This window comes from Artemia franciscana, chromosome 8, assembly GCF_032884065.1.
Source record: "Artemia franciscana chromosome 8, ASM3288406v1, whole genome shotgun sequence".
NCBI lineage: Eukaryota > Metazoa > Arthropoda > Branchiopoda > Anostraca > Artemiidae > Artemia > Artemia franciscana.
In genome coordinates, this window is record NC_088870.1 from 24,078,775 (window position 1) to 24,094,822 (window position 16,048).

The 16,048-nt window shown below is 33.3% G+C and overlaps 1 protein-coding gene across 4 annotated transcripts in view; it reads left to right on the top strand.

Annotated features, from left to right (window-relative positions):
* LOC136030177 (pantothenate kinase 1-like) overlaps nucleotides 1-16,048 on the top strand; it is a 56,179-nt gene that overhangs the window by 18,736 nt on the left and 21,395 nt on the right. For all 4 annotated transcript variants that reach the window (XM_065708921.1, XM_065708919.1, XM_065708918.1 and 1 more), the window contains one exon: nucleotides 3,298-3,471. In XM_065708921.1, coding sequence (XP_065564993.1) covers nucleotides 3,298-3,471 — 174 coding nt within the window. The remainder of the gene's footprint in view (nucleotides 1-3,297; nucleotides 3,472-16,048) is intronic.

The following is a 16,048-nucleotide window of genomic DNA, read 5'->3' on the forward strand; positions in this document are numbered from 1 at the left end:
GTCGTAGATATGCCCATAGTCCTAGCAATTAGGTTAATGCCAACTTTATTGGTAGTCAATAAAAAAGATGGGAACTCTGCAAAGACGACATAAGACGGGGAATAGTCACTGGCCTTAAACATATCCTCAGCAAAGGTTTTGGTAACCCTCGCCAAGCATAAAAGCACCTGAAAACGTTTTATTGAGAAGGCAACTTGAATATTGTTATGCTAGGATTTACAGAAGGATGAACTAAAAAAGAAAGGGGTTTTAAATAAATTCTAGTCCCCTTCCCTTTCACAAAAACATAGTTTTGACAACCATTCAAAGCTTTCCAAGTGTTATCATAATGTATGGCTCAAAAAGCACAAGATCCCGCCTTGTGGGCTCTTGGCTGGTCAATTCCCTGGTTGATAGACTATTTTGAAGACCCAGAGTTGGTGGGCTCTTCACAAAGAAGAATAGAGAGAACCATTTTGTGCTTTTTTGTTTTTTCGAACCCTCCCCTCACAAGAAACCTCTGCCCCCCCACATTGGGGGCAAACCTGTTTTTACGTATGCTCTTCAACAAAAACTAGTCCCTTATCACGATGCTTAAAAAAGACTATGATGGGAATGACGCATCTCATATCAGCTCAAAAGCTATCATCGGGGACATTATGAAATGTTCAGAGAATAAAAAACACATTATAAACAGTGATGAACTTCTTCTAAACGAATTATCTCTCCCTGCATTTTCATCTGTTTCGTGCTATCCTTAAAAATTTTAATATTTAACAGAGATTTTGTTTGTTTTCATAACAAACATAAAACAAAAAGCTTGAAACGTATAGAGACAAACTGCCTGTCCAAAAGAAGTCTAATGGGGTAAGATTGTCTGTATAAAGTCTAGATAAATTTCTGACAAAAACTTTTCTTTCTTTGAATTTTAGTTTAAAATTTCCTATTTTGATTTTGCACGATCACTATTTTTATCCTTTTTTGATTTAGTTTGTTTCCTTTTTCTTCTCAATAGTAAAGGCGGGTTAAAATTTGTTTTTTCAGCTTCAATTTATGTCTCATAAAAAAGTTGACTATTTCTCATTTTGGCTTATCTTTCGCCTGATATTTATTGGTTTACTGTGGTTAGGAATAGTAAACACAAATTCGGCAATAAAAGTTTTTCGTGATAAGACTATAAACCAATATTATACTAATTTATTACGTGATTTTCTTCTTTTTGTTTTAATAGCGCCCGGATAGCATGTTAAATTAGCTTTAAATATTTTATATGTTTGTTCTTCGTGAATTCTACGTGAGATACAAGTGGTGCGTTCAAAACACGCCGAGAATTTTAATTAGGATGAATTAATTTAGTTATTTACAGTTCTTTTTCATACGAAAACTTTGTGTCATCAAAAACTACAGGTTTTTACAGAAAACCGTAAGGAATAAAAAATAAAATAAAAAAGGTAGTATGAACCAGGCCAGTCAGGCTCTTACCACTCAAGTCTTTCAAAGTCTTATAAAATGTTGTTTTTGCACGCAACGATTTTTTTCAGCTGTAAGAAATAGTCATGATACATTTATAACGGTCATATACGATATTTTTCATGAAAAAAAAAAAGACTATTCCTTATGAGAAGAAAGAGACGGAAAGAAATAAAGACGAAGGCAAATGAATAAAAAAAAGAAGTAAAATAGTTCGTGTTAACCAGGTCAATCAAGTGTTTAGCGCTGATTTCTTTCAAAGGAACCCGCTTTGTAGATATAACTGTGCAGAGGTGTTCGGTTTTGCAGCTTAAACCGAAACAGAAACTTAATTTTTTTTTCTGGATTGGGCCAAACTCCGAATCCATACGGACGGTGTAGCAATTAAAAATCAGTTCGGAATTTTGTCAAAACTTCTTTCTATACTTTCTAAAACGGATTTTGTTATTTACAATGTTATGGAGTCGCCAGAGTAAAACCAGTTTCAGGATGAAGTTTTTTGGAGTATCATGCGATAACAAAAAATGGAAGCTGAGTGAAAATTTTCTCTTTGGAGCTTGTTGGTGGGGCAGCACCGGCAAGTCCGTATCTAACCGAAGAAGAGCTGGAAGATCTCAGTTAAGCTGAGTGTATGAAAAAAAAATATTAGGTCAATCTGGACTCAATCCTCCAGCATCTCCTATGCCGCCAAAATTCAAAATTATGACTGAAAGAGTAGAAACTGACGTCAGCTGCTATCAAGTATCAACTGCACATCATTCAAAAATAGGGCTGCTAGAAATTTTCCAAAAATGACTGAATCGCCAAAATAATATATATGCTGTGAACTGATTGATCAAATATAGTTATGTTCATTGACAATCATTGACTATCAAGTCCTGAAAATATTAAATTTTCCCAAATATTGATAAAAAGGGTCTTGAATGGTACTATTCACCATGTTTGTCGTTGTAGGGGATGCGGTTGCAGTCGGTTTGTCATATCCACTCCCTTGAAAAGACTTCTTATGATTTTTATTTTTTGATAAAAATTAGGTTGCCATCGAAAGGAACTCAGTGAAAGCCGACAGAAGATATCAAAGTCCCAGGTACAAAGCCTTAGATAGACGAATCTTGAATAGAGGGGAAGAGGATACAAATGAAGAACGTTTTTAGGTTATGATCTTACTGGGATAGACCTGTTCTGACCTATTTTAGAGATCAGAGGCTTGGGTTCATTCATTTATGAAACTTGTTGGATCATTTTCTCAAAATTTCATTTTAAATAGCTGGAAGAATACCGTTTTTCTGAGGTATTGTATCTCTTTAAGGCTGAATGGGTGTCGTAGTTAAAAGTTTTGTCAATGCATTTCATAACCATATTAAATACAGAATAGGATTCATTCCTTATTTGTTAAGCTCGTGTGGTTGAGCATGTTTTTCAATGATTGAGATATGATGGTTTAAAAAGAATTATGTCGTAAGGCGTACATTTTATTAGAGTACGAAAGAACGGAAAATTGACTTTTTTTTAACCGATTTATTTTGTCTATTGTCAGTAATTACCCGTTGTGTTAAGATGGATGTTTTGAAGACCTTCAAGGCTTAGTAGTTTGAAGGCCTTTGAGACATCCCAAAACAACCCGGATGTTAAAAGCTTTATTTTCCAACTATTTCTGCAAACGAGAAACGAGGGACAACTGTGTAGAAATAAAATCTAAAATATTAATGAAATTGGCGAACAGAATGAACTTGTTAATTCTTGGTTTGGCTAATGGAATATAAATCTTAGGAATAACAAGCAGTATCACACGTTGCTTTTTGAATATAATCAGAGCTGAGTTTATCTAATTTAAAATTTGTTTTTAAGCTCAATGATGTCACCATGGGAAACAGGAGGGGTACTTTGCACTTTATTCGATTTCCTACTAGCCAAATGGGTGCATTCATGAACCTTGCCAAGTCAAAAGGTATGGCAACACTGACATCTACGGTTTGTGCAACTGGTGGTGGATCTTTTAAATTTGAAGCAGATTTCCTTAGGGTAGGTATGTACGTTTGAACTTCTTTTATTATTTGATTTCAAGCTCAAAGTTAAGACTACTGTCATAAAGTCAACGGGAATAGTAGAGACAGAGAGATGTTGCAATGACTAGTTTATAATTTTACGTTAAAAGACTTATTTAAAATAATAGTACTACGTTAAAAGACATGTTATATTTCAGAAATCTTCTGAAGCCGATTTCATAGACACAAAGACAAATCATGGGTGATAGAATGCATTGGACATGTGTAGTTTGGGATATATATATTTGCACATTACGGGGTGGGGATAAGGTTAGGTTACTTTAGCCCTTCACCCCACTTCCTTAATGTGCAAATATGTCGCCCAAATTATATTATTATATAAACTAAAGTAATATATTTTCATCCTATTCTGGTATATTTCATTATGATTAACCAAACTTCACTTCTTGAGTGCGTTTGGTATAATACATAAGCACCGTTATGCTAACAACTCACTTCAGCTTGAAGTTGCTCTAGTGCACTGCTCCTCATCTACCTCAATCTCTTCAAAACACCACTCTTTACACCCTCCCATGTAGTTGAAATTCCTTTTAAATTCTTTTTTACGACAGCTTTCGATCCTATGCGAGGAGTATTTGCTTTTTGTTAGAGCTCAAATGGATGACAAAAAAGCAAAATCATTGGTAATCTGTCACCTTTCGTCGATAAAACTGGCCTACCCATGTTAAAAGGATCTTTAGAAATATTGAGTTCAAGTTGAACCTAAAGTTTTGAGCTTTAGAAGAAATTTAAGGTTGGGTTGGTGTACATGTTAATGGAAACAAAAACCTGAAGTAAATCCTCTTAATTAGTCAAAAACAGTAAAAAAGAGGAAGTATTTCAACAAGTGCGGACTGAAATTGTGTAATTTGGCGTGTCCAAAAGTATTTTAAGAATGCTTTGTATGTAAAAAAATAAAATATATTTTGCTAAAAAAAGTTTTTGGAAAATGCTCCAGCCGAAAGTTAAAACTTTTGAATCTTAAATGATATCACTGAATTGTAAAAACTAAAAAGAATCAGTGTTATTGTAAATTTTGAATGTAACTAGCTTTTGACTAAATTTGACAAAAAATGCCAGACTAAATCTACTCCATTGTTCAGGTAATATGCCGCACTTTATACCCTTTAGTATTTATCATTTAATGGAGTCTCAGAAAGGGAACATGATACACCTCCCTGTAATCTTATATATTTTATAAAAGGAAGAAATAGAAAGGGGACTAACTAGGACTGCTTTCAGTTCTTATTTTTATTGAGGATGCAACATATACAATATAAAGGGGGAAGATCGGTGCTTGGCTAGTCACTAGGCAATCTTGGCTGCCACTTCAAGCCATTTTTTCAAGCATTCATTTTACAAACAAAGACGCAATTTGTTTTTCATAATAGAATTTGAAGAAATTGTTTGGCTACACAAAAAACACGCTCTTTCTAGAGCTACAATTTTCGGATATAGCTCGAGTTCCATAATTGAGCCGTTAGATGGGGTTGTGTTTATACTCGTAATCAGTTTTTTTAAGACTGAACAATGCATAATAAATGGTAATTAAGCAAAATAAAGCAAGTCAGGAAAAAAAATCAAATCGCTTTGAAATAAACAACGTAGAATTTAAGTTAAACGCAGTTAACTAACAAATATATATATATATATATATATATACTAGCTGTTGGGGTGGCGGTTCGCGCCACCCCAACACCTAGTTGGTGGGGGCGCTTCGCGCCCCCCCAAGCCCCCCCGCGCGCGTAAGTCGTTACGCGCCATATTAGTTACGCGCCATTGTAGTTGTGTCCCTATGTCCCACCTGTGAATATAGATATATATATATATATATATATATATATATATATATATATATATATATATATATATATATATATATGTTTTTAACTACGTAAAACTTGCGAATATACAACATTCTTTGCTGTCCCATTGTCTGTGCATATAAATAGATTGTCAGGTTTACCGACTCTTGAACATGCAACATATAATGGTCCATGGGAAAACAATCCGTATTCAGATCTATACCTCATGATTCTAATGATTGCCCTTGAGCTTTGTTGATGGTGATTGCTAATCGACCATTCCCTGAGTCGCCATCGTCATTTATATATCCCCCTGTGCACCCCGGCGTCCCCTTTGTAGTTATGTCCCTGTGTCCCGGTCGTCATTTATATTCCCTGTGTCCCGGTCGTCATTTGTGTCCCGGTGTTCCAGTCTGTGATTTCTCTTTGAGTGTCCCGGGCGTCATTTATATTCCTTGTGTCCCGGTGTCCCGGTCGTCATTTATATCCCCCTGTGCCCCCCGGCGTCCCCATTGTAGTTGTGTCCCTGTGTCCCGGTCGTCATTTATATTCCCTGTGTCCCGGTCGTCATTTGTATCCCGGTGTCCCGGTCTGTATATACATTCGTTTTTTAGTTTTGTTTTTCTCCTTTATTTTTTTCCTTTTTTCTTTTTTTTCTTTTTTAGTTTATTTAGATTTTTAGATTTTTTAGTTTTTTTATTAGTTTTTAGTTTTTTTGTAGTTTTTACCATTTTTTTAGTTTTTTTAGTTTTTTTTTTTACTTATGTCCTGGTCGTCATTTATACTCCCTGTGTCCCGGTCGTCATTTGTGTCTCGGTGCTATATTTTTTTAGTTTTCTTTTTCTCTTATTTTTCAGTTTTTTCCTTTTTTTTAGTTTTTTCTTTTTTAGTTTTTAGTTTTTTTTTGTTTTTTACCTTTTTTTAGTTTTTTTAGTTTTTTTAGTTTTTTAGCTTTTTTAGTTTTTTTATTAGTTTTTAGTTTTTTTTTTAGTTTTTGCCTTTTTTTAGTTTTTTCAGTTTTTTTTAGTTTTTAGTTTTTTACCTTTTTTTAGTTTTTTTTAGTTTTTTAGCTTTTTTAGTTTTTTTCCTTTTTAGTTTTTTTTGTAGTTTTTACCTTTTTTAGTTTTTTTTCTTCTTTTGTATTAGTGTGAAATAATTCAGACGTCATATGCGGACAAACACGACGTCACTCGACAGACAGACAGACAGACATAACCCACAAACAACTTATTTTTATATATATTTATTCATATTTTTTTAGTTTTCTTTTTCTCTTTTATTTTTCAGTTTTTTCCTTTTTTTTAGTTTTTTTCTTTTTTAGTTTTTAGTTTTTTTTAGTTTTTTACCTTTTTTTAGTTTTTTTAGTTTTTTTAGTTTTTTAGCTTTTTTAGTTTTTTTATTAGTTTTTATTTTTTTTTTGTGGTTTTTGCCTTTTTTTAGTTTTTTCAGTTTTTTTTTAGTTATTAGATTTTTACCTTTTTTTAGTTTTTTTTAGTTTTTTAGCTTTTTTAGTTTTTTTTTCTTTTTAGTTTTTTTATGTGGTGTGGGTGTGTATAGCTTTCTGATTCTGAAACAAAAAATTGTGTGTACAAATATGCATTACGAATGGTGAAAATTGTGTTGATTCTATTCATCAACTACTGGCTATGCAACAATATTGTTGATTCAGGTGTTGGCTTGATTAAATTTAACTTTATTTCTAATTCCGAATGTGATGGATAATTTTAAAGTATTTGAATGAAGTTTTTTTTCTCCTTTGTGTCCAAAAGTATATTCCAGACAAGGCTCTATCAGAACTGCATTTGTATGCAGAGGATGCACTGCTCTCTTTATCTTGAAAAAACAAAAAAACTACTTTGCTTACCAATTCCAAATCAATGACTTGCTATGTAACAGTCTATTAGAATTTACTAACTTTTAAGTGAAGCCATTTGAAAGTAGACACAAGAAAATTGAAATAAACGCAAAAAAAGAAGATAAAGACACATATGAGTCTATAGAAGCTAATCTGCTGCACAAAGTATCCGTATGTCCAACTATCACCTATGTGTAATATCAGGCTATGGGCTTTCTGGGTTATCGGGTTCCTTGATATTTTTGTTGCTTTGGCTGGTGGAAGATCGCTTAGAATAAAGCTGACCTGCAATAGTTACTTCTCCAGTCACTCCTAGCAAAACAACTAAAGACCTTTGATCTGCTTTATGCTTCATCTTAGACAGGATTGAGCCATTTTGTAAGCTTTTCTGTTTTCTACATTGAAACATGTCAAAATCTAAAAAAAAAAATCGAGGGAGAAGGGCACTGACAAAGTTTGGCCCAGGGCTCATCGGCAGGCAAATATGACACTGGTACCAATTAGGGTGGGCAGGGGGGTCATGCCCCCCTAGACTTTGAAAATTACATTTCATTTATATTTCATAGCTGTTTTCTATTTTAGTAATGTGCTTTATTAAACCAGCGAGACTGGCTAAATGGTCGGTTCTATTTGTCGCCCCTGTGCTTCTTTTTTTTGACAGCTATTAAGTAGCACTGTTACTTTTCGATTACCTTGTTTTGAAATGTCCCGCCTTTCCCACTGTTGTACCACCCTAATTCTACCATTAGGAGACAATCTGGTTTTGAAATGTCTAAGAGCGCGTCTACGCTATTCAGTTACCCAATCCTCGACCGGAAATGTGATTTCTGAGTAGGGTTCATTCAAAACTAAGTTTCAGCTGGTCATTATTTCTTTATAGTTCTTGTGAATTATTTGTAATCAAACTATGAGTAAAAAGCGAAAACAGACTTTGAATTTTTTTGCGGTGAAAATCCAGAAGGAAAATGAACAAACTGGCAATAGTGTCAGCGCTCAAAGTGTCGGGTTAGTGGAGATGAATTCCCCCACCTGTGGCAGTCTTTCGGAAACAAGCGGAACAGTAAATGGCTCTGGTCAACATGAAAGGTCTGCATCCCTGAGCCCCTTGCGGGTTCCAGTAGCAGTAGCAATCAAGAACCTCTCTCAGATGTCTCAACGACGCGTCACGACAAACCAGCTAAACCTATTTTTGAGAGATATCCGGCTTCCACTTCTAGCGGAAGGAAATTCAGTGCATATTACTATAAAACTTATGAATGGATTGAATGGGCCTACTCAAGAAACTTAAAATTCGTGTTTTGCTTTGCTTGCCGCCATTTTTCTATGCGGACTCTAAGGGCTGGAGAAACTGCTGGAAAAAAGGCTTTCATTGAGCCAGGATTTTGCAAGTGGAAAGACAATTCTGCTCTATTAAAACAACATGATGGTTCTGAAAGGCATAGGCATTGTATGTCAGTATGGACGGAATTTAAGACAAATAGCACTGATACTTCAAGATCTATAGCGATTGCCTTATCTCAATCCAGATCTTAAGGGGTTCAGGAAAATAGAGATCATGTGAAGTACATTTTTCGTGCTATGTGCTTTCTTGGCCGCCAGGGTCTTGCTTTGAGGGGTGATGACGAATCAGAAACATCTGCAAACCGGGGTAATTTGGTTTAATTGATAGCGGAAATTTCGAAAGGCAACGAAAAGCTGAAGGCCAAGTTACAGCGCCGATATAGTCACTATTGGAATCATCAGTACCAAATTGACGCAGTTAAACTGATATGAAATGCCTTGCGCCAAGACATTATTTGAGAAGTAAAATCAGCTAATTACTTTGCTATTCATGTTGACGAGACAAAAGACATTTCTAGAAGAGAACAATTAGCGATCCTACTCAGGTACGTATCAAATGGAAAAGTAGTGGAGCCACCTATCGGCTGCTATCACCTACCCAAATTAGACGCCAAGAGTTTATCCACGTCCATTTGTGAAACTATAGAAAAGCTTGGTGCATATTTGATGCGGTATATTGTCCAATGCTATGACGGCGCATCCGTTATGAGTGGGGAATTTAACGGAGTTCAAGAAAAGCTTAGGGAGAGGGTGCCTCATGCAATTTATGTACACTGTCACGCCCACAGATTAAACTTGGTTTTGACTGACTGTCTAAAAAATATCAGCGAACTTTCAGAATTTTTCTCTGTGGTGCAAAGACTTTACGCATTTATATCATGCAGCAATACTCGACACGATCTATTTGCAGAATCCCAGCGTATTAGCGGGCAAAAAGTCTTGGAACCTGAGAAGATCGTCCAGACTCGCTGGTTTTTACGCAGTTGCTCTATTTCGAAGGTGAAGGTCAGATTTGATTGTATTGTTGCTGTGCTTGCCGCAGTCTCTGAGAGTTCCAACGGCGAGGCAGTGTGTGAGGCAAAAGGACTACTGGACAAAATCAACTCTGCCTCTTCTGTCTCAACTTGGCACATAATCGCAAAAGTATTATTCATTGTAAATTGTTTATCAGAGCAACTTCACGATATCCAGGAATTTAAATCTCCACAATCTAAAATCAGTATTTGAAGCAAGAGAAGTCAAGCCATTTCCATTCGTGTCAAAGACTTTTTTTCAAACTCAACAACTGGTAAACGCAATACCAGTCAGCCGGTTGAATGAATAAGACTCGATAAACTTCTGTACTTTGAGGTAATAGACCGTTTCCCGAGCGAGATGGACCAACGCTTCGTGCAAAATATGCCTCGGCTCGACGCTTTATCTGCCTTCGACCCCTCAAGTTCCAATTTTCTCAAAATTTCGAAAGTGGAAAGGGTTATTTGTTATTATCTAGGAATTTTCGATGTCGATGACTCTGCCATAAAATCCCAGCCTTTTTTTGCAAAGCTGCATCTGTCAAAAAAGTAGTATTTCAAAAATGGATCTTTTTCAAGCTATCGAAATCTTATTCGACCCCCAGTTGTCTCTTTTGCAGTGCTAAAATTGATGAAGCTAGTTGCTCCTTTGCCTGTGACCCCTGCCAGCAATGAGTGATTCTTCTCAGCATTAGGGCGTTTGAAGAACTATCCGCGATCGACGATGGGAAACTACAGACTCAGTGATCTCATGATAATGGCCATTAGAAAAGAGGAGGTAAAGAAACTGGATTTGTATAGATTAGTCGACGATTTTGCCAAGCAGCGAAATCGCCTCTACCCCCTGTTTTAGGTATGATTGCTGAATGTTGTTTTTTGACATCTTCATTTAAAAAAATCGAAAAAAGTCCTTTCCCTCCCTCCTACATTTTCGTGAATTTGCGCCTCTGAAATTTGCCTTCGGTTCTTTGTTGTTTCGAAAGTGCCAAACTTTCATAAATCATTACAATTTGGGATTCCTTATCTGTTTCCTGGATTAGAAATATTTTAAACCGGCATACACTTTTATGACAATAATGAGAAAAAACGAGTTTCTACAGAATGTTTGCTTTGTTTGATTTCTATTTTTATGGCTCGCAACATACCTGCACTGGTGAGTGCCTCTAAAATTGACCCTAAAGATTCCTCTCCTAAGAAAACTATCGCTTTTCCAACGGGCCCCTAGAACAAATTTCTGAAGTTATTAAGAAATCATGTTGCTAGTCTCCCATAATATTTTCTGTTGTGAGTGTTGAAGTTTGATTTCCGTAAGAAGTGCACATTAGTTTAAGCCGAAGTAATGACGGTTATTTCTTTTGTTTGTGTTTTTTTTTTTTTTTTTTTTTTTTTTTTTTTTTTTTTTTTTTTTTTTTTTTTTTTTTTTTTTGGTGATATACCACACGCTTAAGTATGCTATTAGGCATTTGCGCCTAATAGGCATTTGTGTTTGTTTATATGGTTTAATTCTTGTTGTAAATAAACATGTATCTATCTATTTATCTATCCATGTTACCTCCCTTATTTTAAACTAATACCGGAAATTTCCGAATATCTTGGCTTTACAAACAGTAAGACCTTATTCACAGAAAAATAAGACAAGAAAAACAAACTAGACTTGATAAAGTAACATGCAAGAAAATAACATAAACAGATGAAAAAACGCTATATATATATATATATATATATATATATATATATATATATATATATATATATATATATATATATATATATATATATATATATATATATATATATATATTTATGTATACTAGCTGTTGGGGTGCACCCTAACACCTAGTTGGTAGGGGCGCTTCGCGCCCCCCAAGCCCCCCCGCGCGCGTAAGTCGTTACGCGCCATATTAGTTACGCGCCATTGTAGTTGTTTCCCTGTGTCCCACCTGTGAATATAGATATATATATATATATATATATATATATATATATATATATATATATATATATATATATATATATATATATACTAGCTGTTGGGGTGGCGCTTCGCGCCACCCCAACACCTAGTTGGTGGGGGCGCTTCGCGCCCCCCCCAAGCCCCCCCGCGCGCGTAAGTCCTTACGCGCCATAATAGTTACGCGCCATTGTAGTTGTGTCCCTATGTCCCACCTGTGAATATAGATAGATAGATATATATATATATATATATATATATATATATATATATATATATATATATATATATATATATATATATATATATATATATATATATATATATATATATATATATATATATATATATATATATATGGTTTTAACTACGTAAAACTTGCGAATATACAACATTCTTTGCTGTCCCATTGTCTTTGCATATAAATAGATTGTCAGGTTTACCGACTCTTGAACATGCAACATATAATGGTCCATGGGAAAACAATCTGTATTCAGATCTATACCTCATGATTCTAATGATTGCCCTTGAGCTTTGTTGATGGTGATTGCTAATCGACCATTCCCTGTCCCGGTGTCCCGGTCGTCATTTACATCCCCCTGTTTCCCCCGGTGTCCCCGTTTTAGTTGTGTCCCTGTGTCCCGGTCGTCATTTATATTCCCTGTGTCCCGGTCGTCATTTGTATCCCGGTGTCCCGGTCTGTATATACATTCGTTTTTTAGTTTTGTTTTTCTCCTTTTTTTTTTTCCTTTTTTTTTTCTTTTTTAGCTTATTTAGATTTTTAGATTTTTTAGTTTTTTTATTAGTTTTTAGTTTTTTTTTCTTTTTAGTTTTTTTGTCCCGGTCGTCATTTATATCCCCCTGTTTCCCCCGGTGTCCCCGTTGTAGTTGTGTCCCTGTGTCCCGGTCGTCATTTATATTCCCTGTGTCCCGGTCGTCATTTGTATCCCGGTGTACTGGTCTGTATATACATTCGTTTTTTAGTTTTGTTTTTCTCCTTTATTTTTTTCCTTTTTTTTTCTTTTTTAGTTTATTTAGATTTTTAGATTTTTTAGTTTTTTTATTAGTTTTTAGTTTTTTTTTCTTTTTAGTTTTTTTGTAGTTTTTACCTTCTTTTTAGTTTTGTTAATTTTTTTTTTACTTATGTCCTGGTCGTCATTTATACTCCCTGTGTCCCGGTGCTTTGTTGATTGCTAATCGAACATTCCTTTTGTCCTGGTCGCTTTCTCTTTGAGTGTCGTCATTTCTGTTTTTCTTTTTTAGTTCTTTTAGTTTTTACCTTTTTTAGTTTTTTTTAGTTTTTTAGAAGAAATTTTTTTTTAGTTTTTTCCTTTTTTTCTTTTTAGTTTTTTATTGGTTTTTACCTTTATGTTAGCTTATTTTTCAGTTTTTTCCTTTTTTTTTAGTTTTTTTTATTTTTTATTTTTTTTAGTTTTTTACCTTTTTTTAGTTTTTTTTAGTTTTTTTAGTTTTTTTAGTTTTTTAGCTTTTTTACTTTTTTTATTAGTTTTTAGTTTTTTTGTAGTTTTTGCCTTTTTTTAGTTTTTTCAGTTTTTTTTTTAGTTTTTTATTGGTTTTTACCTTTATTTTAGCTTATTTTTCAGTTTTTTCCTTTTTTTATTTTTTTTTTAGTTTTTAGTTTTTTTAGTTTTTTACCTTTTTTTAGTTTTTTTAGTTTTTTTAGTTTTTTAGCTTTTTTATTTTTTTTATTAGTTTTTAGTTTTTTTTGTAGTTTTTACCTTTTTTTAAGTTTTTTTAGTTTTTTAGCTTTTTTATTAGTTTTTAGTTTTTTTTGTAGTTTTTGCCTTTTTTTAGTTTTTTTAGTTTTTAAGGTTTTTTATTTTTTTTATTAGTTTTTAGTTTTTTTTGTAGTTTTTGCCTTTTTTTAGTTTTTTCAGTTTTGACGTCACCTGATCCAGTTTTTTCAGGTGACGTCACCTGATCCACGATCCACAGATCCACAGACAACTTATTTTTATATATATAGATAGTTTTTTTTTTTACTTATGTCCTGGTCGTCATTTATACTCCCTGTGTCCCGGTGCTTTGTTGATTGCTAATCGAACATTCCTTTTGTCCTGGTCGCTTTCTCTTTGAGTTTCGTCATTTATTTTTTTCTTTTTTAGTTCTTTTAGTTTTTACCTTTTTTAGTTTTTTTTAGTTTTTTAGATGAAATTTTTTTTTAGTTTTTTCCTTTTTTTCTTTTTAGTTTTTTATTGATTTTTACCTTTATTTTAGCTTATTTTTCAGTTTTTTCCTTTTCTTTTAGTTTTTTTTTATTTTTTATTTTTTTTAGTTTTTTACCTTTTTTTAGTTTTTTTAGTTTTTTTTTAGTTTTTTAGCTTTTTTACTTTTTTTATTAGTTTTTAGTTTTTTTTTGTAGTTTTTGCCTTTTTTTAGTTTTTTCAGTTTTTTTTTTAGTTTTTTATTGGTTTTTACCTTTATTTTAGCTTATTTTTCAGTTTTTTCCTTTTTTTTAGTTTTTTTTAGTTTTTAGTTTTTTTTAGTTTTTTACCTTTTTTTAGTTTTTTTAGTTTTTTTAGTTTTTTAGCTTTTTTATTTTTTTTATTAGTTTTTAGTTTTTTTTGTTATTGTTGCCTTTTTTTAGTTTTTTTAGTTTTTTAGCTTTTTTATTAGTTTTTAGTTTTTTTTGTAGTTTTTGCCTTTTTTTAGTTTTTTTAGTTTTTTAGCTTTTTTATTTTTTTTTATTAGTTTTTAGTTTTTTTTGTAGTTTTTGCCTTTTTTTAGTTTTTTCAGTTTTGACGTCACCTGATCCAGTTTTTTCAGGTGACGTCACCTGATCCATCCATCCACAGACAGACAGACAACTTATTTTTATATAGATAGATATATATATATATATATATATATATATATATATATATATATATATATATATATACGTAAAACGTTTTTAACTACGTTGTTTTTAACTACGTAAAACTTGCGAATATACAACATTCTTCGATGTCCCATTGTCTGTGCATATAGATAGATTGTCAGGTTTACCGACTCTTGAACATGCAACATAAAATTGTCCATGGGAAAAACAATCCGTATTCAGATCTATACCTCATTATTCTAATGACTGCCCTTGAGCTTTGTTGATGGTGATTGCTAATCGAACATTCCCTGTGTCCCCGTCGTCATTTATATATCCCCCTGTGCCCCTGGCGTCCCCGTTGTAGTTGTGTCCCTGTGTCCCAGTCGTCATTTATATTACCAGTATCCCGGTCGTCATTTGTGTCCAAGTGTCCCGGTCTATAATTTATCTTTGAGTGTCCCGGTCGTCATTTGTGTCCCAGTCTGTAATTTCTCTTTGAGTGTCCCGGTCGTCATTTATATTCCCTGTGTCCCGGTTTTTAGTTTTCTTTTTCTCCTTTATTTTTCAGTTTTTTTCCTTTCTTTTTAGTTTTTTTTTCTTTTTCAGTTTTAGTTTTTTTTTATTAGTTTTTAGTTTTTTTTCTTTTTAGTTTTTTTGTAGTTTTTACCTTTTTTTTAGTTTTTTTTCTTTTTTTGTTTTTAGTTTTTAGCTTTTTCAGTTTCTTTAGTATTTTCTTTTTAGTTTTTTTTGTAGTTTTTACCTTTTTAGTTTTTTTTCTTCTTTTGTATTAATGCTAAAGCTAAGGTTCGAAGCTGGAACCTCTTGGACCTAGAACCTGGAACATAACGCTTTACCAACTCAGCTACTTCGGCTTGAATACATTCGTTTTTGAATTGGTATATTATGACTAACTTCATGACGACATACAGCTCAATCCTTATAATGAGGTCAGTCAAACATACAGAGAAACAACTTATTTTTATATAAATAGATTTCTCTTTGAGTGTCCCGGTCGTCATTTATATTCCCTGTGTGCCGGTTTTCAGTTTTCTTTTTTTCCTTTATTTTTCAGTTTTTTCCTTTTTTTAGTTTTTTCTTTTTCAGTTTTTATTTTTTTTTTTGTTAGTTTTTAGTTCTTTTTTCTTTTTAGTTTTTTTTTGTAGTTTTTACCTTTTTTTTTGTTTTTTTTTCTTTTTTAGTTTTTAGTTTTTTACCTTTTTTTAGTTTTTTTTTTTAGTTTTTTAGCTCTTTTAGTTTTTTTGTAGTTTTTACCTTTTTTAGTTTTTCTTCTTCTTTTGTATTAATGCTAAAGCCAAGGTTCGAACCTGGAACCTCTCGTGACGTCAGTCGACAGACAGACAAACAACTTATTTTTATACAAATACTAGCTGTTGGGGTGGCGCTTCGCGCCACCCCAACACCTAGTTGGTGGGGCGCTTTGCGCCCCCCAAGCCCCCCCCCGCGCGCGTAAGTCGTTACGCGCCATATTAGTTATGCGCCATTGTAGTTGTGTCCCTGTGTCCCACCTGTGAATATAGATAGATTTATATATGTGTTTCAAACTACGTAAAAATTGCGAATAAACAACATTCTTGGCTTTCCCATTGTCTGTGCATATACAAAGCCGTATGTACTAATAATGACGTCATATGCAAACGCTCTTTTTACAAACAAACAAACATGCATCCACACAACTCGTTTTTATATAGATAGATAGATAGATAGATACAATACAAATTAACTGCGTAAAACTTGCGAATATACA